At 41.5% G+C, this 27,220-nt stretch overlaps 1 protein-coding gene across 1 annotated transcript in view; it reads left to right on the top strand.

The window, feature by feature from the left end:
* LOC136829365 (G1/S-specific cyclin-D2-like) overlaps nt 1-23,395 on the top strand; it is a 75,301-nt gene extending 51,906 nt beyond the window's left edge. Inside the window, exons 4-5 of the mRNA XM_067087815.1 lie at nt 19,579-19,820; nt 22,397-23,395. Coding sequence (XP_066943916.1) covers nt 19,579-19,820; nt 22,397-22,513 — 359 coding nt within the window. The 3' untranslated portion in view covers nt 22,514-23,395. The remainder of the gene's footprint in view (nt 1-19,578; nt 19,821-22,396) is intronic.
* The last annotated feature ends 3,825 nt before the right edge of the window (nt 23,396-27,220 follow it).

Here is a 27,220-nt window from a genome sequence, read left to right as displayed (position 1 = left end):
CTGGGCGACCGACGACGTCGGCAGGAGGTCCTGCAGCAGTCCTTCCTTTGTCATCTAATTTTTCGTTCCGTTGCTGAAGGTCTTTTGTCTTTTTCTTCTGGATCAGCAGCACGAGAGCTTTTGTTAGGTCCTCGCCAAGGAGAGAGAGAGAGAGAGAGAGAGAGAGAGAGAGAGAGAGAGAGAGAGAGAGAGAGAGAAAATGAGGTTAGGGGAGGGCCGTAGACTGTCTTTGGAAGATGCCATTGGCTGAGCACACAAGCACGACTCTGAAAGGTCCAGGCAACGTACCCTTCCATTGCAACGCTCTTCTTTTTCCTGGTAACGAATAGTATAATGCGTATTTCAGCGGAGGTCTGGTATGTTTTTCTTTTGTGAGTGTTTTTATGACCCCGAGGGTAGTACTCTTCCTCTTTCCAAATAGCGTTCATGACACGAATTCTGCGCCAGTACTGGGGCTGATTCTCTTTACAGACACGTTGATGCTCCCCCCCCCCAGAGTATTTGATCTAATTTAAATCTCCGTTAGCGTTGATTACGTAGTTAATTACAAGCCATTATCTTTTGACTTTTGCGTCTCGAGGAACCAGCATGATGGTGGTGGAGGTTTTAAATCCTTAATAAAAAGCGGGTAGGAAGGAATATAAGATTCCGTCTAGTCGGGACAATGAATGGATTCGCCCGAAGGTGCTTAGTGACATTTGATCGCTCTCAACGTTGCTGTGTGTGTGTGTGTGTGTGTGTGTGTGTGTGTGTGTGTGTGTGTACGCCTTCGTAGTCGTTGGTTCACCCAGGAGAAAAACGCTTCGAGTTTCAATCTTTATGGTCTTCATTTGGTATGAACATTGCTCCACCGTTAAGGGATGATCAATGATTGTGAGGACATTTGAAGAACTTCATCTTATCACAGGAATAGTGATATGCAGTTAGCATGACACCTGAAAGATCTGTGTTTCAGTGAAAATAAAAAATACTGTATTCCAGCGAAAATCAAAAACACTGTCTGAGTTAGACAAGGAAGGCAAGTGTATCTGGAGGAAGACGAAACTTACCATAATGCAAAATGAACAAAGGTAAATAATACATACATGCTGGGAGTTGGGAAGGTTATTGGGCGATTCAGTAATGGATATCTGGAAGATCTCAACATATTATCTCTCTTTTTGATATTTCTGCATCGTTTCTGGACTTTCTTCGTCCTTACAGCATGAAGAGCAGCGCTATAGAGCTATAGAGCCACAAAAAACGGAAACGGAGTAACAACTGCTCTGCATTACTTCATTTGCTCCTTTTATCTCCCTGAAGCTTATTGGCTTCGTGCTTTCTTCGAGTCATCGTCGATTTTTATTAGATTTCAACACGGAGAGATTGGAGGAAGCCCCGTACCCAGAGGAAGCCGATGATGAAAAGTCAGATTGTCTTAGGGTGTCGAAAAGTCAGATTGTCTTAGGGTGTCGAAAAGTCAGATTGTCTTAGGGTGTCGAAAAGTCAGATTGTCTTAGGGTGTCGAAAAGTCAGATTGTCTTAGGGTGTCGAAAAGTCAGATTGTCTTAGGTGTCGAAAAGTCAGATTGTCTTAGGGTGGCCGCTGTTTCACCTGGCCTCTGTATGCATAGTCTTCTCTCTCTCTCTCTCTCTTTGGCCTTTTCAGACGCTTTCCTTATTCGGTCGTCTTTTCTCTTCCGGATTGTAAGATGCAAGACCTCTTTTATGTTTGGGCCTTTAAGAAAACTGTCAGTAGACGACAAAAGATGTGGCTGCTTTTATCGTAATGTTTTGTTTATTGGTGTATTCAAAGTGGGAAGTAGTTTCTTGCGCTATTATGTATTCGCACAGTCGTTGCCAAAGTAGTCCATACCAATACCCGTATTAGGTTGACTTCTTCCAATGAAGGGCTTAGCTGAGAGAGAGAGAGAGAGAGAGAGAGAGAGAGAGAGAGAGAGAGAGAGAGAGAGAGAGAGAGAGGAAAATAACCAATAGGTTGAGTTGAGAAACATAAACTTTTACACATGCAAAAAGTAAAGCAACTCCTTAAAATGAAAACATCAAATAATTAGTATACTTTATTTTTCTTATGAATAAAGTTTATTGACGCGCTTGGTGTATGGGTTTCCCTGTTTAAATTTACTGTTACTTGATGGTGTGAATACTCCGATTCCGACGTCATTAGAATAGAAACGAATTTAGAATTTAATTAACAAGAAGGTCTAAGGGTAAGGTTTATGAAAATGAGCCTTGTTGAGCTTTTTTTTTTCTCCTGAGACAATGGAAAAAGATCGACGGAAAGAAAAAGTGAGCAGGAAATGGGGAGTCTGACAACATCTTACTTCCTCTCTCTCTCTCTCTCTCTCTCTCTCTCTCTCTCTCTCTCTCTCTCTCTCTCGTGATCTGAATTTTTGACACACTTTTTCCACGTCTCTTTCCCTCTCTCATTCCATTATCCTTTGCTCCGTCCTTTCTAATGACTCTCTTAAGACAGCTCGTGCCCACTTCGGAAATCCTGGGGGAGCGATATTTCCCTCTTTATGTGTCATGAAAATAAGGTCCATTTCCCGTAACGTCTCACTGGCAGACTGGCACAGCGTATTTCATGCCTTATCGTTCAGCTCCTAGAGGCCATTTGGGTTGCCCCATAGGGGATTAGAGAGCCTTTCACAAAACCAAAGGAAAGTAGCTCTAAAGCTCGAGCTGGGTAAGGACGCTAGGTGTGTTTGGGACGCGTGTTGAGTATAGCAGTGACCGCACGTCGGGAGAGGAAGGGATAGGGAAAGAGGAATCTGACGAAGAGGGTAAAATATGAGTGTTTCCGCAAAAGAGGGTTGGTTACAACGGCTGTGTTTCTGTATTAACTCGTTATATAACAAGGTTAGGGAACTTTGGTATGAACTGACTGTGAAAACCGCCAGATGAATTTGTCCGGTGCATTTTAGTTATAACCTCGTTTTTCTTTCTTCTCTTCGTCAACCCCGAGACGTGCTACTGGCTCTGTTCTATCTGAATCAGGCGCCTGGCGCAGTCTACTGCAGCCTTAATGCGTTACTTTTCCATCACGCTGGAAATTCAACACGCTAAACAACCGGGCAATACTTAGCCAACCAAGGAATCGATATGAATGCACATGATAGGACTTGCAACACGATAGATTTGCGGGTATGAAATGTCAAAGATTTTTGAGGTCATGGGTACCCAGGACCAGTAGGTCCGGTGGGGATGGATAGCTTAGCATGTGATACTCGAAGCCAGCAAACGAGGAACGAATGTAATTGAAGACCATTGTTTTTAAACCCAGTTGACGACTTTGTATGTATTTGTAGGAAGTGAATTGGAATTCAGAGAAAACAAAAACAACAAAACAATGCGTATAGAATGGAATACAAGACAAGCCCACCCAGGAATAAACTTAGATCTATCTTAAAAGCAATATAATGCCTCTGTGGGTTTTACAAAAAAAAATCTGAGATGAGACAAATTCGAATAAAAATTTGCCAGCAAATAAAAAGAATGAGTTTTTCGCCCCTTCAGGTGTCGTAACTCATGGGGTTGGAGAGCAACATCACAAATGCCCTTCCTTGGTCTTCCTCCCCACCTCTCTCTCTCTCTCTCTCTCTCTCTCTCTCTCTCTCTCTCTCTCTCTCTCTCTCTCTCTCCTGCTTCAACAGCTGTTGAGGTACATTTAGGGGCCTTCCTTTCCATGGGCTGGGGCCAGAGGTGGAGGACCGGGTCAAGGGAACACCTGAAAGAAAAACTTTTGAGGTTTTGGATCAGTTTTAGATATCTTTCATAATACTTAGACACACACATACATACATACACACATATATATATATATATATATGATATATATACATATATGTGTGAGAAAGAGAGAGAGAAAGAGTAGGGGGAGGAATATATTTTTATGGTGGAATAAAATGTGAAAGAGCTTGAAGAACTGACAAGGAACACCAAGTAATGTTACTCAAAGGAAGTGAGGCAGGAGGAGACTGAAGACGGATGTTCAGGAAGAGAAGGGAATCGTCAAAGAAATAAACGAAAAAAAAAGGCCCACCCCAAAAAAAAAAAGTTGGAGGGCGGCGATACGGAAAAGAGAAAAAGAGAGAAAAAACACAACAGGTGGTGATGTTCATGCTGCAGCCGTTTCGGTGTGTCCTAAAATAGGAGAAGGACGGCTGGTGGAAGGGGGGGATTAATAAGGAAAGGGGAAGAACGGAAGTTGTGCAATGGTGTGATGGTGTTACAGAATATTATGATTTCGGCAGAGCTGCCCAGACACAAAGGGGTGGAAAGCACCTTTCTTTTCTTTTCTTTTTTCACAGGGTATTTTTATTCAGGATCAGTCTGAGCGACTTTCATCAATCTTCCCTTTCGTAGGACTTGCCTCTAGTGTTGACGAAGTCGCGAAGCATACGTACAGTCTTTCCACTTAAGAATAGTTTTTATTTTTATTTTTATTAAATTTTTTTTTTGTCAGAAAATTTTCCCCCTACGAGGAAGATCACAGTTGCGTATGAAACGAAAGTGGCGTACTTACAGTGAAAGAGTTTTACACGTAAATGGATCATCAGATTACTTTTTCCAATCTCCACGCGTGAAATGAAAATAAAAAGGATCGATTTTGAAATGGACGAAGAAAGGTATAGGTGAGGTGAGAGGAGAGACGGAGGTTTTGGTGAATGCAGTATTAGAACCCATCAAGTGTTTATGGGTTCGCAAAAGGGAGGGAGCTAAGGGTTATTTGAGGCTTGAAGAAGGTTGAGAGAGAGACGTACAATTTCTGGTAACTGTAAGTGGCGATCGTAAACTATTCTTGCTTGGATAGGAAGCGTTATTCTTTTTATACCCATCCTTAGGGAATACTTGGTTACTTGCAGAAACTGAGATAAAAAAAATAATACTCAGGAAAAAATTTTTGGAGTATCCCTGCAATGCTTCTACGTTATGCGCTCCAAATCGAATTACCTTCCCCGATAATGACGATCATTTCGTTAACGTGGTCATTAACCCGCCGTCTAATGAGACGATTTCCTTCATTTCTGTCTGGTATCTCTCCGTCCATCACCATTTTTTACTGGGCAAAAGTGGCGTCTGTAATGACTTCTCTTGGCGGACACACTCCTACAGACTAATTCTGGTTCAGAGGGCAACGCTGCAAACATCAGCCGGCTTCCGTGTGATGTTAAGCACAAGTTGTCGTGTGTGGTAATGGAACAGATGGACTCTCTCTCTCTCTCTCTCTCTCTCTCTCTCTCTCTCTCTCTCTCTCTCTGTCGGTGGCCATATGGCACGTGCTCTTCTCCGAGACTGTATCATCCTTCCAATTCGCTTCCTCGTTTCCGTCTTGTAATTTACCCTTAATGACGACGGCGGGAAGGCGGCACCAGTCTTATTTTCTGGACATAGCGGCAGACGGCATATCGGCCAAAGTATGTCCAAAGAACGTTCCCAGATATTTGTTGAAAACGTTCCAAAGAAATATGGACATTTAAGGGGACACGTCACTCAGCTCCTTGTGAAGAGTTATTTTGTTGGTCTGCACGATTATTATTATTATTATTATTATTATTATTATTATTATTATTATTATTATTAGCTTCATTGCTCGTCTCCGCTGACTTCTCCTTTTTCTTCAGCCGCGGTTTCCGGACTTCTTTTCCGGTGGTGACGTAACGTCCTTATTGTAACCACCTGGTGGCATATCGACGCCATCTTGGAAGTTGGGCGCGTGTCTTGGTGGTGAGGAAGAAGAAAAAAAAAAAAGCCGTTTCCTTTCCTCCTTAATGGCAAGCGGGCGCGTGGAATCGATCTGTGTAGCAAACACCATCATCATAATTTAAGACACTTTAATTTTAGGGATACGTCCCAGACGCTCAACATCTGTTCTCACGGATTACAGCTGGAAACGTAATTTCGAGAAGCAATTGGTTCTCTCTCTCTCTCTCTCTCTCTCTCTCTCTCTCTCTCTCTCTCTCTCTCTCTCTCTCTCTCTCTCGTCTCAACTTGACCGCCGCCGACTTCGCAGTCAACATAAATCCTTCAGAAGTAAATTACGATTGGAGGGTCATATTTATTTTTGGGAGAATAGATGCTGGGAAGCTAAACCTCCCTAATGATTTCTAGTAGTGAGTGCGTTCTAGTTATTATAACGAGGATACATGATCTCTATTTACGAGGATTTCACGTTCCCTCGAAGCGTTCTTCAGAGTGGCTTTAGTCTGCACAAGCAACTTCTAAAGGAAAATGCCATGTAGTACTAAATAAGCAAATGCTCCCAAACGTACAGGTTTTTCCCCAAGTCTGTTTTTCCTGGGATGTGCCGTGTCCACGTCTGGCAGCATTTGTTTTTTTCCTCGTAGGAAATGCATCAATAAGGTGGTGGGGGGAAACATTGGGTGAATAGGCTAAGTCTCCTTTCGTTCGTGTTCCCCAGATGTGACGTCGCCAGAATGGGAATAGAGGGCAAGGCAGGGCATAAGGCTCAAGGGAAAAGGGAAGTTAAAGAGGGCAAGGGTTAGGGGGCGGGGGGAGGGAGGGAGGTCGGAAGGAGGTTCGAATATAGGCGCACAGATGGTTCTATGGTTTGCTTCACCTTTCTTTTCCATAACTCTCGTCTGTCCTCCTGTGGCGCATTCCTTGGAAATTGTCACGAAAAGAACGATTTTAGTGGACCTCAAGGAGTTCGCTGAATGGCAGAAAAATGGGCAATTGTTATTGCCATATATTAATTTCCTGTATTAAAATGATGCAGTGACATCCGCTCACTTGTTGTTCTTGATTTAGTGCTTCTAGGCACATGTATCCATCCGTATGTCGAGCTAAGTAATCTCTCTCTCTCTCTCTCTCTCTCTCTCTCTCTCTCTCTCTCTCTCTCTCTCTCTCTCTCTCTCGTTTTACGGAATGAAAGTTCTTCAACATGTTCAAAAAGAGTAATATTTAGTTCTCCTTGGGCAGCTACCCAGCAGGAGGTTTGGACGAAGTGTGGTCTCGCTTGAGGTATTTTGGGCATGAGGGAGAGAGAGGCCTACACAGGCCCTCTCCCCCTCCCCCTGGTTCCCATGCTCTACCCTTCTTCGGCCTTCCACTCCTCAGGAGAATGTCTTAATTGATGTGCCGCCAAACCCACAAAACTTTTCACCAACGTTACCAGTACTGATATATTTCTCTCTCTCTCTCTCTCTCTCTCTCTCTCTCTCTCTCTCTCTCTCTCTCTCTCTCTCTCTCTCTCTCTCTCTCTCTCTCGTTCGTGAAATGCATAGTGATTGTTCCAGATTCTCTTGAAAAGTATTTTTGAGAGAGAGAGAGAGAGAGAGAGAGAGAGAGAGAGAGAGAGAGAGAGAGAGAGAGAGAGAGAGAGAGATTGTCTGTAATGTTAGTCGTATTTCAAGGTCGTTGGAAATTCTTCCTATACATTTTATAAAACGCAGACTACATAGGTGTTTCTGTGCGTGTGTGATGCTACAATAATCTTGTTGGAATTGGAAGCTTCTGTCCCTAATTGCTTTCACAGAGTTAAGGAGCTCTTTCGTAACAGAGAATTAATTGAACTCGTTGTTTTTGCCATTGCCTCTTCAGCCTCCACCCACTCACGTATGGGTGACGTATGGGTGAGGTGTTGGTGTAGTCAAACCTAAGGGAAGACAGGAAAGTTCTTAGAATGATTTGTCAATGCCTTTGTGGAACTGAGCCCGTAGATAAGCCAAGACCTCCGTGGAGTCGAACCCTCATGTATGCCAAAGACTCTTGTGGGACTGATAGGTGTGCCAAGACTTCTGTGAAACTGAACCATTAAATTTGTCAGTGCCTCTGTGGAACTGAACTCTTATTTGTGTCAGGGTTTCCTATTGAACTGAACCCTTAGATGTACCAAGGCCCCAGTGGGACTGTACCTTCAGATATATGCTAAGACTTCTGTGGAATAAACCCTTAGATGTGTCAAGGCTTCTGGGCAACTGAACCTTAAATATGCCAGAGCTTTTGTGGAACTGAACCATCAGATGTACTGTAACATTTTTTAAGCCTCCTAGGTGACTTATTTCCTGTTCAGAACCCGTAAGGAGAATGAAATGTTTTCGTTCTTTTGTGAACCTCTCTTTTTACAGATGCCTGTGAATCTCATTCATATAAATTTATATATCGTAACTGTCTCTCTGGCTATATGTAGCAAGTAAAATTTCATAGGTTCTCTGCATTGTCTGACATTAACACTTCCGTTCTTCAATCAGTTGAAGAACGGAAGTATAAATTACACAATAACACTCCGTAAAATTCGTCAGAAAGTACGGTAAATGGAGTTGAATATGAAATCGTAAGGATTCTAATATATGCGGACGAGTAATTTAAAAGAAAAGTTAGAATAGTACCTGATTAATCATTTATAACCAGTTTAGGCCGAACGAAACTTGAAGAGAAAATTTCCCAGATTGCTCTACTTCAGTGGGCTTTTATGTATACTTTAAGAAGTTCATATTCTTTGTTTCAGGAAAAATGTCCTCTTTAGTCAGTTTAGTGGTATATATCTCGATGACCCATTTTTATAATATTTCGAAGTAGTTAATGGAAGCCGCTGTCTGTTTTGGCGGGAACATTTTGGGCGGGAAAGTTCTGGCGCCAGTTGGCATTGACTTGGGGGAGGGGGAAGAAGGCTTCGAGAGGAGCTGTGGTTTAGGTGGGCAAGATGTGCCTTCGGTGGCCTCCCTAGGATTCTACTCGTGTTGCCGCGCCCTTGGCCTCTCCATGGGCGCAGACTTAGACTAATTGGCTCTCAGTATATTACGCGAAGTCCTGCTGGTAATAGTTTAACTTATAAAGATAAAGCAGTCTTTATCCATTGTCTTAGTTCTGATATTGTAGACATCAACAGCTTTTCAGTTTAGGTGTCTGGACCTTTTTCATTAGTTTTGACAGCTCTCATTTAGCCTTTCAGTGTCTTCCCGCGTGTTATTAAGTGACTGAAACAAAACACTAAGCTTTAAATTGCACAAACAGGTGGTATCTTATAATAAAGAATATTTCTACACGAATTGCAGGCTTACACCCGGCCGCGTCTGATTGTGGATATTTTTCTGTTGTTCATGTACCCGAACTGATATACCGAATAACGATGCATTCTTGGAAGGAGAGATATAAAGCGAGCAACACAAGTCAGTTGATAATGGTTTTCCTCAAATTTCTCTTTTGTTGGAAAATATCCGGTTAGATATTCATGTATTCATTCATTTATTCATTCAAGGTTTGGTTTTCGATTTCCGGCTCTCCCTAGGAAAGTCGTAGTAACTTGGAGATTAATTAGTTGTAAGAAGGTGTCTTGGCGAAACTGGTATTAATTATATGTATAAACACGTATTACGTTTGTTCATTAGCTAGCGTGAGTAATCTCTATATAGGCTTGAAGTCTTTTTAAGAAGAGAGAGAGAGAGAGGAAATGGGGAAAGACGGACTGTGGTTTTCGAGGGATTTTGGCTTTTTGGGAATGGGGGGGGACGGCCTAAGGGTGGTGGAAAGCCGTATCAATATCGTTCATGGGGCGTGGCTTGTGATGTATGGTGTTGGACTCCTTTGACATCACAGGGTTTCGGTAGTGTGGAGGCATCCCAGCGTCATTCATTTTCTTTTCTTTTATTGACCGCCTTGAAATGTTCAATTTTGAGGACAAGTGGTATTCATTGCTTTTTCATTTGCCAGTGTGTTATGTAGAAGATGACCTAATCAGCTTTTAAATACATATATCGCTCTACAGAACGTAAATATGCATGTTTTCAGATCTAATTAAACTGTGAAAAAAAAAAACTGCGGAAAACTGTAGAAAACCTTATAAGTATTTCGCTTAAATAACGAACAGTTTCAAGTAAGGTCCCATGTGTGCACCAGAGGATGATTGGCATCCAGATTAATGGTTGTTTGAAAAATTCAATGGCTCCAGAAGACGTGCTTGTTCAAACGCTCCTTGACTTTCATATTGGCTTCTATTATTCTTCTTGGAGGCACTTGAGCTTATAACGAACACAAGACCCCTCAGGCAGTCACTGTGTATTTAAGTATATATAAATCTTGAATGATCATGGTGACTGATAAATTCTGGTGCGAAGACAGTTATGTGAAGTATGGAAACCATATGCAGGATGGGTCTTTTTAATAAGCAACAACGCACAGTTGTTATACATCATTATTCATTGAATATCATTTATCTTAGTGGGAAGACACTTATATTAAGCCAAAATTAAACATGATAGGTTGTACTTTTTTTGTTCGTTCTATATGAGAAATAGATCTACTCCCCTTACCTCTGCATCCCTGACTCCTGCACTCGCTACCGCAGGGCCTAGTCTCACATAGTGCACCTCTTTGTCGGGCCGGATTATTTAGTAAACATCCTTTTGTTTTGTTATGTCGTAGGGGTTCATCTTTTGCTCCGTCTCTCCAAACATATTGGATGTGATAGTAGCTCAGGGCGAAAGGTCGTTGGGAAGTGGAAGTGGAAGGGCCACCTTGAAAACTTCCCCTCCGACTACCACTACTTGGAAGTGCTCTGCCAGTTTTAGTGCCTGCCCTCACAAAGAACTTTTGGATGTAGAACTGCCCATTTCTGCTGCTCTACTTTTGAAGTTTATTGCTCTGAGAGAGAGAGAGAGAGAGAGAGAGAGAGAGAGAGAGAGAGAGAGAGAGAGAGAGAGAGAGAGAGAGAGAGGAGTCTGAAGTATGTGACAGACATTTAGACCTTGCCCACGGGCCATTTATAGTCATTGTGTGCCTAGCATTCTCCGTAGAGGCATAAACTAAGCTCCTACAATCATAGAACCATAGTAGTAGCCATTCGTACGTTATATGCTTGCTTACTTATGTTGAACCTAAGTGTATATGCTTTTTATCTGTAATATTAGAAATATATTTTTTTTTCTTCATCTTTTTGAAATTTTTATCAAGGGCTCGTTTCTCTCTCTCTCTCTCTCTCTCTCTCTCTCTCTCTCTCTCTCTCTCTCTCTCTCTCTCTCCTTTCGTGATGGCTTCCATTATCTGTCCTGGCCTTTTGAATGAAATACATGAATTTATAATAAAGAAGCATTTTACAACTTTAATTTCTTTTGTCGTTTTTTAGATATTGATTAATGAAGTTCTGTTGTGATTGGTTTTTTTTATATCACTTGTTGGGAAAGATTTTGTCTCATTTTTGTATATTTATTTGTAATTAAAGAAAGTGTGGTTGTCTGTAGGTGAGCTAAAGAATCCAGTTACTTTCGAAGACAAAATAGCTCAATCGTACGTCGAACGCGCGCAAACACACACACATAAGCAAATACCGTAGGGCGAAATTTTTATCTCTTTAGGAAGGAAGGTTCCTTTGCGATCGTAAATTGTGCGGCTAGAGCAAAGGTATGTCGGAAAGTCTCTCTCTCTCTCTCTCTCTCTCTCTCTCTCTCTCTCTCTCTCTCTCTCTCTCTCTCTCTCACACAGTTTAGTACTGTACAAGCAGTAGGCCTAGAGTTCAGAGAGAGAGAGAGAGAGAGAATGGATTAGGTATTTGACGCGCTTTGTATTTCACCGATCTGTGAAAATTTTCTCACCAAATAATTAGTAATGGGAAACAAATGACTATTTTTTTTATTTATATAAGAAAAGTATACACCTGAAATATTGTTTTTGAACTTGTCATTGTGAGTATTGCTAACATCCGGGCTTGTTGTTATGGCCACTGAGAAAAACAACCAGTTCTCTTTGGAAAGGAATAAGTAGTTCTCTATGTCACATAATTTTATTTTTACTTTACTTCACAAGAGGGAATATGAAGTCAAGTACTCTCATGTTGTCAGTTTGATTTCATGGATATTGACTAAGGTGCCGAATATATTTTAACGCTCCATAGTATTTTGTTATTGCTGTTGGTTATTCATGCCTGCCAGTGAAATAAGATCACAGCAGTCAGAAGAATGGCGGGGGAAAAGGGTTGTATGGGTATGGGACTACTACTTTTCTTCCCAGGCTGTCGGGAAATCAAATGATCTGAGGCTGCCAATGTAATAATAATTGGGCGGAGGTGTAGCCATGATTTTTTTTTTTTTTTTTTTTTTGACCAGCATCCATCCATCGTTTGGATTATTGCGCCTATTTGCAATATGAAACGGTCAGTTATTTTGGTAAAAGATGAAGTATTCATCTATATAGATGCGTCTGTGTGTGCGTGTGTATATAAATATATATATGCGTGTATGATTGAGGTTGTATGAGAAGACTTTTTTTTTTTGTATAGTCCATTCCTGTCTGTTGCAGTAATTGTCAGTTAATGATCACCATCTCAACTTGCATAATAGTCTCGTCCTCTAACTGGGTAGTTTGATTCAAATGAAGAGGCTCGTCAGTCACCCAACCTGTTCAGTACCTCCATCGGAAATAACGAGAATTCCAAAAACTACTTTTTTTTTTTTTCACCCCACTTCGGCCCTCCCAAGAAAACTCAACTTTTCAATGGCCTTTTCATCTCAATTTCTCGGTATATAGTCGGGCGATTGGGAGCAAGGCTCGGTTTTCGTATCGCAAATTTCCCTTTCACCCGTCATTTTCCGCTCTGGAGCCTCCGGTCGATGGCTGTGCCTCCCAGTGTTCGATTAAACCCTTTTTGATTATGGAATAACTCGAGAAAGGGTTGGCGAGAACTGACACTTATTTCGTAGCGGTTTCTTCATATATATATATATATATATATATATATATATATATATATATTTTTTTTTTTTTTTTTTTTTTTTTTTTTTTTTAGTTGCGAGGATATTTCGCGATCAGTGTGTTATACAGTCGTCTTCCAACACCCAGTACCATTGGTGACAATACAATATTTGTCACATTCATTAAGATATATTTTATATATTTACTGCATTCATAGAGGTATTTGAGATGTTGAACACAGTTCTCGGGGACATATAGAACTGCCTTCGTCAGAGTGACTATAATAATATTAGTAATAATGTTAAGGATAATAATAATAATAATAATAATAATAATATTCTTGGCGGAACCAGGTGTCGATTTTTCTTCGCCCAGTCATCATCTTCATCGGCCAACTTCTCTCTTTCATGCTGGGACCCATCTGTATGCCCTTAAGGTTAGGCCCACAAGAAGAACCCTTAACCGGCCGTCTCTTGTTACTATGCAAATTGCTGCCATTTTAGCCTAAGGGTCACATAACTCCCCTTCTGTCCTGCCTTACAACCCTCCTCCCCCCCCCTCCCCCGGTCCTCCCTCTCGCAGTCCGCGCCTACTGCTGCTACTTCTTCGAGTATGACTTCAACGCATCATCATCATCATTTGTTTTGACCTTGGGTGCTGTCACACCCTTTTCATAACTGGCTCCCAGCAGATCAGATATTGCTTTGATTATTGTTGTTTTTTGTTGTTGTTGCTGTTGTTTTCTGTGCAGTTGTTTGCTGAACTATAAGTTACTTTTTTTTTTTAGTAGAGCAAGTGAAGGTAGATATCTGTATACATTAAAAGCCTGCTTCTTCACGACCATGTTATCGGTCCTCTGCCACTCTACGTAGAATAATCACAGAATTTAAAGTGGCTCTTTCATAAAACATATTCCTTAACTTCTCATTAAGGAGTCTTAACACAATAAACGATCAGTGGAATTCACGAACTCGAGAGGTTGTACCATTCCTTCAAGGTTATGGAATTCTGATACTTACTATGTGCCTCCTGAATATTTATTTTATATTTATTCATTTATTTTATTTTATTTTTTTTAAAGGCTGCTTCATCGTTGAGAAGGGAAGACCATGGTATCTGACGGTCGACAGCTGTGCCATTCTGTATCTTCACTGTAAACTTTCCTCTCCAACCTCTGATTTGTTCGCCAGATGTTGATTTTACTCTTTTCGAGACGTTGATTTCCGAAATCTTACATTATACCATCGACTGTCACTTCACACTTCACGTCGGATTGGCGAATATTGGTGACGCCTTCGAGGTGGCGTTGGTGGAGGGGGGATTAGGAACTCGCACAGTGGTGACACCATCTGTCATCCGTATCTAGAATTTTTTTTAAGAAAATCTAGTCATTTGAACCTTAACATTTTTTCAGCATTTGGCAGTGAAGCGCAAGAGAGAGAGAGAGAGAGAGAGAGAGAGAGAGAGAGAGAGAGAGAGAGAGAGAGAGAGAGAGAGAGAATCTGATACTTGGCCCTATGATTTTCGAGGGCGTCGGAACGTGAGTGAACTAATCTCATTGGTTCGTTGTTCCCCTCTGGCTGGTCATCGCCATGTCACATGAGTTGAGTTGGCATTCACTTCACGGTCCGTGGGAATATCGTGTGTTTGGCCGTGAGTCTGAAGGAGAGCCCCGAAAAGAACCGACGAGGGAGGAGAGGAGAAAAGTCTGTTGACAGTTAATGGCCGGGATGGTCATCGGAGAAGATTTCGGATGATCAACCATTTTCTTGGATTCTGTGTTTTCTCCCCTCGGGGAGACAGGGAAGATAGTTGCCTACATTTCGGTGTACATTTTACAGGCCAGGGTCTAGAGTGCATTCTCTAGACCTTGATACGGCCAGTGCATGTAAAGAGAAATCTACTTCATGAAATTACAGACTTACCGGAAGGGATTTTAGAAAGGATAATTTCTTGAAATCAGAAGTATCGCATCGATAGACTGCGTATAGAAATAAGATGTCCACGATTAGATCTAGGGTGGGTGGGTTGTGTCTTCCGAAATTCCCAACATACCGTTACAATTTCCTACCCCGCCCCCCCACTTTCCCGCTTTCTCTCTCTTGGGATGCGTTTCCATTTCGTTTTGCGACACAAGATGGATATCCAAGTGTAAACTCAGGAATGTGTCTGTTATTGTTATTTCCTACTTTCTCATTGTTCCTCTTTGTTCGGAGGTTTGTCGTATGTCCTTTATTGGAAGATCAGAGTGTCTGCCAGTTTCAAAGAGACTTTATGTGAAAGGCAGACTTTGACGTAAAGTGTCGTGAATTTCACCTTGCTGGTTTATAGCACAGAGAACTCTCAGTTGAAAGAAAAAAATAAACATCCAAATATTGTGCGGTAGCGTCTAATACCTGTACTTAGTTAATTAAAACTTGCGTTCTTTATTTTGTTAAACTGCACAAATTCAAGAGACGAGTTCACGTTTAGAGATATATATAAAAATTTTATCAGTGTTCATTAATTTTACAGCTGATGTAAGTTACAGGCGTTTGAAGCTCGTCTCGGGCATCAGAAATCTTTGCCAATGTCGCCTCAAATAAGATCTAAAGACGGGACCGGGTTCCAGCCTGGATTGTTGCATGTGAAATCCGACGGCACTGGCAGCTGAATGCAGTTATGTAGCCTAAGCCCGACGGGGAAAATAGGAGACAGAGGCAAGAAGAAAATTCCGCAACTCAGCAGTTGACGACGGAACTCTCTCTCTCTCTCTCTCTCTCTCTCTCTCTCTCTCTCTCTCTCTCTCCATTGGAAGAGGAGTGATGGGATCAGACTGAAGAATGACAGACTTTCGAGCTCACCGAAGCGTGCTAAACCTACGAGGACAAATATACGAGAGAGAGAAAAAAGGAATTACCTACGCCACACCGGCCCGTCTCCCGTTTTCGGTGCAGGCAATGCTTGGTTCTAGGTAACGGTCTCTCTCTCTCTCTCTCTCTCTCTCTCTCTCTCTCTCTCTCTCTCTCTCTCTCTCTCTCTCTCTCTCTCAATTTAACGACAGTTCTCTAGTCATCCATGCTCTTGTGTATATAAATAGTGAGTAATATAACCCTAGGTTACCTATTCAGGAAAGCGAGATTAGAAGTTTGTACACTAGATGAGATTCTAATGGCAGAAGGAATTCCATTCAATAAAGAAAAATAGATTTCAGAGCGTACGGGCTACGTTAGATAGTGTGAAGGTCCAAAAGTGAAAGTCGTTTTCAAGTTACGAACGATAGGGGGAACGCTGCTTCGTAGTTGCCGGGAGAGCAAGGTGGTGGGGGGACCGGTTAGCAGGGTGGGGGTTCGATGGGATTTGGGGGGGGAGCATTACCTTGTCACTGTGGGTGGTATTATTGTGGTACCAATGAGAGAGAGAGAGAGAGAGAGAGAGAGAGAGAGAGAGAGAGAGAGAGAGAGAGGCCTGTAGTAACGTCGTAGTTGCAATGAGTCAACTTTTAACCGAGCAGCCCTCATGAAGTTGAACGCTGTCGGTGAAATGGCATCTAAATCTAGTTTAGAAAGGACAGACAAATGAATAGTTTGATGTAGAAAAAAACAGTAGTTTTTTAAAGTGAAATTCTGTCGGGCTGGCCTCTGAAATATTAAACGTAACGTACAGAAAGTCGCTTGTTGTGTGATAAGAGTAAGAGACGAAGGAGATGTGAAGCGGCTTTGACATTTGTTACCGTATCCACTTATGTTTTTGTATGATTACCTCCGTTTCACTTTCCTCTTTAATCCGACGTACAGTATGTTGGTAGGACATTCGTTGTCGTAAGGATTTTCATTCATTCCCACTCCTTTCCTCGCCCGTAACCACTTATTTGTGGGGATTGGGAAAAGCGTACTTATCCTCTTACCAGACTGATCATTACTATGGAATGCCTAGAGGTCTAATTACAAAGAAGGGGCATATGTAAGCTCGTGGGGGGTGTCCGTCCATTCATGGCATGGGAGAATATGGTTGACATCAGGTCACCTCGACGGTTTGCCCCGACAGATGGTTCGTCTTCTTCTTCTCCTCTTCATCATCCTTATTTTTATTAGCAATACCGTAGTCACTGGACGCTATCTTTTGGCTGTAATGCGTGCATTTGATGAAGTTTTTATTTGCGAGTTCTTCATTAGAAATAATAGGCGTGGGTACACTTTTCCTAGTTTACAAATTGCCAGAGATTCGACCAGAAACCTGATTATGTTTGTGTCGATTTAGGACGTATATGCGCGGCATGAGAGTCAGTAACTAAGCTGTTAACACGAGTAATTGAAGGTTTGACTTGTGTCACCTGCTGGTTTTATTTTTCGCCATACCCGAAATGAATGAGTGCGTGTAGTACGAGGGCATCAATTATCTCCCGAGAAAATCAGAGTGAGTTGGTTTCACGTTGGCTCAAGGTGTTGTCGCCGTTTAGACGCTTATTTTCGCTGTCGTTTCCCTGAATCTGATTTGTATGAATTGGCCTCTAGTGCTCTCCTCACCCCACCCCTCCCCTTTCACCCCCCTGTCTTTAACCCGCAAATGGTCCCCCTCTTTTCCATCCAAGTGTCATCTTCCATGCTCAACCGAAGGGAAGTGAAGGATTTCAAAGCTATTGGTTCAAGACCCCCCTCCCGTGTTCTTAATGGTCTTTTAATGAGGCTTTGGTCCAATTTCGAAGAGGAAAAGAAGAGAAGAAGCAGTCCTTGAGATTACTGTACTACGACGATGTTGTTGATGATGGTGGTCATGGTAGTAGTGGGGTGCTGTTGGTAGGGAAGAGGGGGCTAAGGTTAGGTCCAAGGCAGTGATGGAATTGCTGTTGGCAGTCTAGTGCTCAAGCTATTTTAGTGAATGCTCTCTGTTGCCAGGTGAATGTGTCAGATGCCGTTTCTTATAAGGCTTTGGCTATTGGGTTTCAGTAGATGGTTTTCCCCCAGTGAAATTTAATATCCTTAGTGGCTCAAGTAAACTGTGAACTTCACAGGAAGAACTTGATCAGGATAGATTACAGAGTAGAGAAAGAACCGAAACAAAGATTGGCTTAAATTAATATATATATATATATATATATATATATATATATATATATATATATATATATATATATATATATATATATATATATATATATATATATATATATGTGTGTGTGTGTGTATGAATAGACGTTTCAGAGTGAGACTGGAACTGGGATCCATTTGGTATTGGGGGTGGGGGTGGGGGGGGGATAGGAAACAAAGCATCGAGGGAGACGCTTTCTCAGTAGCACTCGACGGTGGCCCCTCAACCCCCTTGAAAACAGATGAGGAAAGTGGCCCTTCCTTTAGGGCATCTCGTGTTGGTACCCATTTGTGGCCCTCCAACACTCACGGGTCATAATGAGTAGAGAGTGGAGCTTCGGGGCACAGATAAAAGCACCACCAGGTATGGGGTCACGTCTGCGGGGGCCAAGTAGAGGGCAGGTGAAAAGGTAGTTCCCACGAGTGGCAATAGGGAAGGGTGAGGTGGGAGGGGAGGAAGGAAAATGTTGGTTGAGGGGAGGGCGTTGCTCATAGTGACTCCTCCACTCCCCTCCCCACCCCCTTCATTTTGTGGTTCTTTCTGATGCAATTGAGAATTGTGTGTTGTGTGTGTGTGTGTGTGTGTGGAGAGAGAGAGAGAGAGAGAGAGAGAGAGAGAGAGAAACGAATGAGAAAAGACGGTTAAGGGAGCGTTGTTAGCTATGGATGATGTTGTCATAAGGTGCCGTTGTTCGATTGGCTCTTAAATAGGGCTGTCGGTTAGCATTGTCATAGTGCCGTTCCTTTTTAATTCTTTTAATTTGCCTTTGTTCTTTGCGCTCTCATTGTTTGCCTCGTTCTCGTACTGAGTATTGTTCCCCACGGCTGATGACAGTGCTAAGCCCTGATTGGACCGGAAGGCTCAATTCCGAACTCTATTGCCTTTGAAATATTCCCCTAAAGGTGTATATAGCAGTAGGAGAAAATTGAGCTTTTGAACTCATGCCTTGAAGGCGATCCATTTTTAAGTGTACTGTAGTAGTAGGGAGTCCCGAAGGGGAGGGGGGGGGGGAGGGGGAAGCTGTAGCATTGTCTTCCAGTTGGAGGTGAATTGTCGAGTGGTTCTGTCTCCGTCTGGACTGGAAGCTAGACGCTTCTTGTTGCTGCTTCTCTCTCTCTCTCTCTCTCTCTCTCTCTCTCTCTCTCTCTCTCTCTCTCTCTCTCTCTCTCTCTCTCTGCGATATCTTGAACCGTGTGGCACCTTCCATTAATTGTCGACCTTACTGTATTTAAGACATTATGCAGGATTATGTGCTTGGTTGGAAGTATTTGTTAATCTAACTATTCTTGCCTTGCACACATGTGTTTGTATATATGTATGTATATATATATATATTAATTTTTTTACTGTTAAGAAATGTAGATACTCATAGATTCAATATAACTGCTAATGGCACACTATAGAACAATGAACATTCCAGCAGGTCAACCGTAGTGTAGCTGTATGACATTCTTCATTTCAAAAATACCCTTATTTTGTTTGGTCTTCGACTTGGTTGTGAAAACCCCCACATGATTCAGTCCCCCATTCTTAAAGAAGGTACTTTATCATTGTTAGTTTCTTAGCGAAATATGGTTCGTGCCACCAACACCGATGGTAAGGTTTGGTCACATAACTGCCCCTAACGAGAGTGCAATAAGGATGGGTTCCTTTAGAACGTATATGATATAGCATCATTTTTTCTTGGTTATGTTTGCATTGTCTTGAAATGCAGCAACATTTGGGTACCGTTACATCACTTCCGTGATCTTGAAACACGTTTTTGCCTTTGTTTCCATATATCCGATAGCTAAGCACCTCAATTTAAGCACCTCCGCGGCCTTCGTTTTCGAGACTAAGCGAACCTTTTCTCTTCTTCTTGCAGACGCAAGGTTCACCTCCAACCCCCCGTCCATGGTCGCAGCAGCCGCCGTAGCGTCGGCAGTCCAAGGTATTCTTCCAAGACACGAATTGGAGGAGGACCCGTCTTCGGCGGTGTCTGCAGCCGGAGCTGCAGGAGCTACCGCTTGCCATCCATCGAAAAGCAAGTCCGGGGGACTCACGACCGCACAACAGTATATGCAAGATCTCTACCATAGGTTACACTCCATCACGCAGATCGACACAGTAAGTGTGGCCATGTTTAATATGCCTCTTGTGTGCCTGGTGATCGGACATGTCTGAGTGCTGTGAATTTTGAGCGTCTGTCATCTGTCTTTGAGGAAGGGGGAGATTCGGCTGTCCAGGAGCTGCCATTGCTGGTTTTGATGTGGCGGAATGAATATTGAGCATTACTTAATTATGTGTTTAGCAGCTTACGCACGATGTCACTGTAACAGTTCTAAGTTGTAGTGTTTTCATTCAGTAATATTTAGAAGAGTCGTGAAAGTGTCTGTGAAGAGGTAGAGCGTCTGCTGCTCAAATATTTATTTTAAATGCCTAAATACTGTTCAAGTAAACCATAGATATGGATGATCCTTGTCTGTATTGAGAGCGGATGGGTAGAGGTGGGTTTTGGGATTTCAGAGTGGGCGTAGGGTTCAAGGTTTCGGTCAAGTGGCGCACGAATGAGTCACAGGCAAAGGTTAAAGTAACTACAAAGTTAATGTAGCCTTCTTGGCCGCAAGTTGCTTCAAATGAAAGTTCGATTTGTTTCCTTTCTTTTTTTAATCTAGGTTATCAAAAAAAAAAAATGCCGCAGTGTTTAAACAGTTGATTAGCAGAGATCCAGCCATCGGCCGTTGTCTTGTCCCGCTACTTATACTTTTTAGAAGCAACATGGCAATTTAGACCAAAGTATCGTAACAGCAGTCTCAACACTGTACAAAAGCCGCGAAAATTTGTCACGCAGAACGAAAAAGGTAAATGTTTGTTTATCATGGCTCAATGTTGGTCTGTGCCAAAAAGGATGAGGGCCGGGGGAAGTGGGCCCGATAAAGATGGTGAGAAGGGGAGGGGGGGAAGAGTATGTTGGGGATTATGGCTATTGAAGCAATGGTCTTAAAACACTTTTTATGTAGCCCAAACACCTGAGATCGGTCCGGCTGCTCAGCCGTGACTGAATAGTAGATAAGGACCTTGCGCGAAGGGGAAGGAAAGGGAAGGTCATGTCCGCCGAGTGCCTGAAACTCATACATTCGGCGCCTCCTCTCCCCTTCCTACGGAGTTGAGGATGAAATCTGGCGCTCTTTCTGGCCATCTGCGAGAGTATGGGGCAGAAGATGGGAGGTTCTTTGGTGGGAAAAGGTATTACTCACAGTAGTCAGTTTTCCAAGTTTATGTGATAATATTTTTGTTTCTCAGCGATTATTTTAACTATGTCAAGAATTCCTCTAGTCAGACTGCACTGAGTAGTTGTATTAAGACTTTAGATGGAAAGCTGTTGTAATTTGACGTCGTCTTACTCCGCCATTTTCCACTGGACATTTGACGCTATATGGTTTTTGCAAACTGTTCTCCCAGCCATATTCCTGAATCTACCAACTACTAGCTAAGAATATCAGCACGGTCATCTCATGTTGTAATAGCTTTCTTGAGATGCTGCCCTGCCTTCTCTTCGTGCATCGGCAACGGTCTTTGATAATCAGTGGCTTCTTCCTCCTCCTCCTCCTCCTCTTTGCCCTACTGTTTCACTTCTTGTTCGTACAGTGAGGTGGTTGTGTGCACGAAGGCACTCCTTCTAAAGTGCCAGACAAACACGTCGCGAATATATAGAAACGCACATATTAAATTAGTAATATGCTCTCTCTCTCTCTCTCTCTCTCTCTCTCTCTCTCTCTCTCTCTCTCTCTCTCTCTCTAATATTGAACAATGCCCCTTGCATCTTGGGCGTGTGCATGAGTTGTACCACTTTGGTACCTTATTTGATCCTTCCCATTAGGTTCCTGGTTCATCCTTCTTTGCGCCTCTTTATTTCATGTTAGAGCTAATGAGTCTCTTGTTGTCACGTCCGCCAAGGAAGCTGGGTATCTCCAAAACGGTTGAAACGTTTTTGGTGGTGATTATTGAAGAGAAACGACCTTTCCTTGTCATTCATCACTTCCGCCATTCAGACTTTTAGTACTTATATATGAATGGAGAATCGGAGGATTATTGGAGAAAACGAGAGGTGATTGATGCTGTGGGTGGCTTGGTGGGAGTATGCATGCTACTGAGGGCGACAAGCAGAGAAACGGAGTGTTTTTTAGTTCTTGATTATTCAATTAATGATCAAGTTTTACTGAGTAACGTCCAAAGTTTTTCGGCTGGATATCGTATTCGATTATTTGTTTTTGTGTTTTTAGGTGATGTTGAGGTTGACGTGCCGTTTTCAAAGTTTGATGAGCATGTACAGTTTTTTTTTTAAGGAAATTCCATGAAACGGAGAAAAATATATGTTGACTCTCCTCCGAACATTTTGGTTCTCTTGTAGTAGAAGTTGTTTACAAACTGTGTAAAACATTTCAAGTAAACCTTTCTGTAGAAGAGTGACGGCCTGTTTTTATGGATGCAGGCAGGAAACGGATACCAACATAGGATAGGCCTATGACATTTAGTAGTCTTGCGAAGCGCTTAGATTTCACAACACGTAGATGGGCCGACTATCACGTTCATTTACTTGTACCTGTTTTTATACAGTACTCATAAATATTTTTGTTTATATTATGCATGCTATCCTTTCCTTGCTCTTGTCTCGATATCTCAGTGTTGTTGTTTTGTTTCAGGATTGTTTGAAGGAGTGCCATCGGCAGATAGAAATTTGGACCCAGAACAACTGCCTCGACAGTTCCTCGGCGTCAACGTCCACAACCCCAACTGATATGCAAGATGTCTATTTCTGACGGAGGTACCGACCCGCTAACCTCCGCGTCAACTACCCTCGTCATCATCGTTATCATTATCCCCCAACCACCACCACCACTGCTTCTACTCACCTCGTGGAGGAGAAGGAGATGGAAATTGAGGAGGCCCAGGGGGATGGCCATCTTGTAGGGGAACCCCACGGGGTTTGTAACCCCAACACTGCCACATCCTGCAGTCGGTGACTCGGGGTTTGTGAAGCCCCGTTGGACACCGACATCACCGGTGGAGGTTGAGCTGCTGCCACAATTGCTATTGCTACCAATCCAGCCGGTGTTGGCGTGGGACCTGCCGCCCCTGGAGCCCCCCTCCCCCTCCTCCCCCCCTCTTATAGGGACGACCGACCCCACCACGCCTACCATGTGCACAAACTAGTCGGGTCGCTAATTTATGTTGGATATAAACTGACATAAGCTGCTGCTGATGCTATTGCTGTTCTGGGCAAAGTATTCATTATGCCCATCTCTCCCTTCATGTGTACACAACGCACTTAGAGGACCTCTTACCATCACACCCCTGTTACTACTACAACTGCTCACTTCATCACCACCCAAATACCCAAACTCCTATCACTTCGGGTTCTGCTTGCATGTGCCAATCTATCCCAGTCACGTCATGAAAAAAGCTAGCGATCATTACATGATGGAAGGACGATGTTTCTCGATGGTGATGTTTCAGGGCGAAACGTCGTACTAGATCCGACCACCATCCAGACTTACTCAGACCTGTAATAAAACCTTTTTGGAGCTTCAGGTGGACTGCCGATACTGCTAGACTGCTAGTCTGTTGATGGCTATGGAAGTGTAAACAGAGTTTAAGAAAAACAGATTGATAGAGAGAAAGGGGAGAGATAGATAGAGAGAGAGAGAGAGAGAGAAAGAGAAGGGGAGTATGCAATGATAACTGTGAAGAAGGTGTTGGGAGGACGAGGCTTCCTCCTGAAAGATGGGACCAAGTAGCCTTTCTGTTCTGGGACTTTCCTTGAGCTTTACATTAATTTCTCCTATAATTCGAGGCATAGAATCTATGAAGAAATGACAGAGACTATTTCTAGCTGTGTATGCTAATCCTGCAATGGAAATTAGGAGAGCAGTATCAGCGAATATTTAGCCTTCCTTATCCCAGTCATGATAGGCACCAAAACTGTGATTCATTTTCTACTAACACTAACTTTACTTAAACAGTTTATGTACATGTATTTGCAGGTGTTTGTATGTTTACATTACACACACACACACCAATGCATTTATACACAATGTGTATGAACAATACACATACAAAAATTAAAAAGAAAAAAAAAAGGAATTGAAGATTACAATTTTAAGATAAATTTTTTGATGTGATATAACATTAGAGTGGACACACTTAAGCTTAAGTTCAGACAAGAGTATATGATAGGAGGGTGAGATTTAAAGAGCACAATGAAAGGGCATTATCAGTCCGTATTTATTGAACCACAATGAAACATCTCCGCCCAGTGGGGCCTTTTGTTCTCTCTAGCACATTTTACTGCAAAATATTTCAAGAAACAAGGATAGAATGCATCTGAATTACAGTAACTTTATTTTTTTTTTTTTAGGAAATAAATGATTTCAGTCTCGTTTAATTTTAAGTGGTCAATAAGACTCATTGCGTTCCATTTAAAATTAAAATTCCCAAGCTGATGGACATAGCCTGGATGTTTATTTTTACTCTGATTTGCAAATTTACTTAATATTTGGAAAGAATGTCGCAAGGTTTTCTCCATGTATACAGTAACATGTAATTACTATTGTAGTTGTCACACAATGTGGTACTCACCTGTGTTTTCATTTTAGCTGCATTTATGTATTTTATGTCCTCCATTGCAGTACAGTATATTTATTACCTTTTCTTCTGGTTTTCACTAGTCTTCTCTGTATTTTTGCAGTAAAACTTTTTAGACCTATTATTGTACTCTAAGCAACAGAGTCTAAGAGATACTGCTTAGACTTACCTATTTATAATGACTTATTTAAAACATATTTAATGCATGGCTCTGCTTTTCTTTTCTTGGGAATAAGAATGTGGGTCATTATATTTTTTCCATTAGCTTGTTATAATAATAATAATAATAATGATAATAATAATAATAATAATAATTAATAATTAATAATAATAATAATAATAATGCTTCCTAAGGTGTGTTTACATGGCAGAAGAAGTAACATTTTCTTTCTCTTCGCATTTGTCTGGCCTTAGGGAACAGATGCATGTTTGATGACTTCAGGAAGACTCTTGAGTACACATTAAAAATATGTATCTGACACTTGATTCTTTCATTTTGTGTAGTTGTGAGACGTAACAGGGCCTGTAAATATGTATTTTTTTTTCCATTTATGAGCCATACAGCTTTTCTCTTTCTTCTGTATCTTTTTATTTATATATAAGCAGTATAGTGTTTACTGTCAACCTAAGAAATAGATTTATACTGATATATAATTTTTGCCAGGAAGCGCACATCATGGTGTAATGCTGATTTCTCGTGACCACATTGTGTTGGTATACATTTTTAAGATTCCTTTATCACTTTTATGCTAGTTTCAACAGTGCAGAGTCATTTACAGCAGTCCCTGGTTATTGGTGCCATGTTCACCAATAAAGGGAAACTGCTTCATTTCAGTGGCAAGATATATAAGAAATTATTGGTGCCTTTTTTTTTTTCTTCTGTTCTTCCCCATTCTTCCCCAAGGCATAGTATTCTCCTCCACAGGACTTAGTGCTATTTGCCTACTCTACGCTTACTCCTCAACATGCTCGATGTTGTCCATTTTTTCCCCCCATTATTTATGTATCATAGGTCATGTGAAACAATTAGGTATTGCTTGTAGTCACCTATACAGTATATAAACTAATTTGACTAAACTAAGCATGGGTGGTACAGTACAACATGCTGATTTTACTGTAAAGGAAATCAATGCCTTGCCGAATGTTTTGGGATTTATCTCTCATAGATTGTCATGTTTTGTTATGTTCTTCATCTGTTGTTGTTGGTTTTCGCTCACTTTGGCTTTGAACATATATGAAGCTTAAATTAACTGAATTTTATATCAAATCTTTATTATGTTTCCATTTACTCATAGTTGATGACTGATGTGTTTGCAGAATCAGTGCAGGACAAGGGACCAGTTTTTTTCTGTTTTTAAGTAAAAAAAGCCACGCCTCACATGTGGTGTCTTGATTAGCATGGTTAACATGCAATTTACAACTGGTACTTGCCGTGCCATTCCAAATGATTTTTTTTTTTTTAAAGGTATGAAATGAAATACTGGTTAGTTAATGGAGTAGCCATGTTTGAAATCTGAACGGCTGTTATTTTGTGACATTTACTGAAATGTATATGTAGTTCTCAACCTGTGGTCTTTGCTGCCGGCCGTTTCCCGAAAGTCTGTTGGATTTTCACCCTTGGATTGATTAATCACTGTTGTGTGTGTCACACCTGAAATTTTTGTTGTAAATTATTCCATTCAGTGAAATACCAGGAAGATTTACTCTGCAAAGCAATTGAACCAAAATGCTGTAATGTTGAAACTTCAGCTGCATCGGTTTCTGGCACAGTCTCCACAGTGCAGTTCAATAAGGTTATGCAGAATTTACTAAAAAAAAAAAAAAAAAAAAAGGAAAAATCATTAGTTTTGAAACCCAAGCTGCTCATGTTAACAGCCTGTTGACGTATGCCATTCACGCGAATGCCATATATTATTATTTGGACACTTTTTTTGAGAACATGATTATGTTCAGGTTGTCCTTTGTCCACTGTCCTGCTCTACAAGGCTACCTATACTATATGCTGTACCCCCCTTTATGTTTCAGTGTGTGCGTGTGTATGCGTATGTGTGTGGATTGAATTTCTGCATGTACAGGTCCTAGGGAAGTTCTTTATGTATCCCAGGTGTGGTCCAGTCCAAACCAATCAGAATCAACCAAATAATAACAAATGTACTCTTGTTACCTCAATTTCACCTCTTGTCTCCTGTCATTCTAATGCCAATAGGGATCTTTTAGCCCATACCATGCTTTTCACGGCATGTCTGGATTGTGTTGCCCTTTTTGTAGGGAAAGTGATGCACTTAAGATAGATTAATGTTTGTATTGTATGGTATACAAAGGAGTCTATACTTGATCCCTTCAGGCTTCGTTAAATTTATCGATTGTTGTTTTTTTTATTGTACTGTCCATTTTTACGTTTCGAAATTATTTACAGTAACGATTAGGCCCAACCAAATATTTGGAACTTTTGAAAAGTCAAGGAAACAGAAGGATTCCTAAGCCCTACTGTAATTAGACTTTATGAAAACTTGTAAACGTGTCTTGTACATCCTCCATCAGGTTGACTCAGAGTTCATATGGTTCCTCAATTTAGTTTTGGTAAAGTCTAAGTTCATTAGCTGGTACGTTGGGATGCCATGCCACCAGAGAAGGAGACGTTCATTCAGTATGTGGCGGAAACCATTATAGTCAGTGTGAACAGTTTTAACGCTGTTTCCTAATTATATCCTTACTCAGGTCCGTTGAGAATGTAAAATCTGTAAATATTTATAAAAATCATAATTATATTTAGAAAAATATTTTGAGTTTTACTGTTTTCCTTATTTTCTTGGATGTTACTCTGTAAGATGGGCAAACTTTTATCATAAAGAAGCCTTCAAGGGCATCAACTTATAAAAAAA

Source organism: Macrobrachium rosenbergii, chromosome 4, assembly GCF_040412425.1.
Source record: "Macrobrachium rosenbergii isolate ZJJX-2024 chromosome 4, ASM4041242v1, whole genome shotgun sequence".
In the NCBI taxonomy this organism is placed as follows: domain Eukaryota; kingdom Metazoa; phylum Arthropoda; class Malacostraca; order Decapoda; family Palaemonidae; genus Macrobrachium; species Macrobrachium rosenbergii.
The sequence above is the reverse complement of the archived record's forward strand: the minus strand, read 5'-3'. Positions and strand labels throughout refer to the sequence as shown.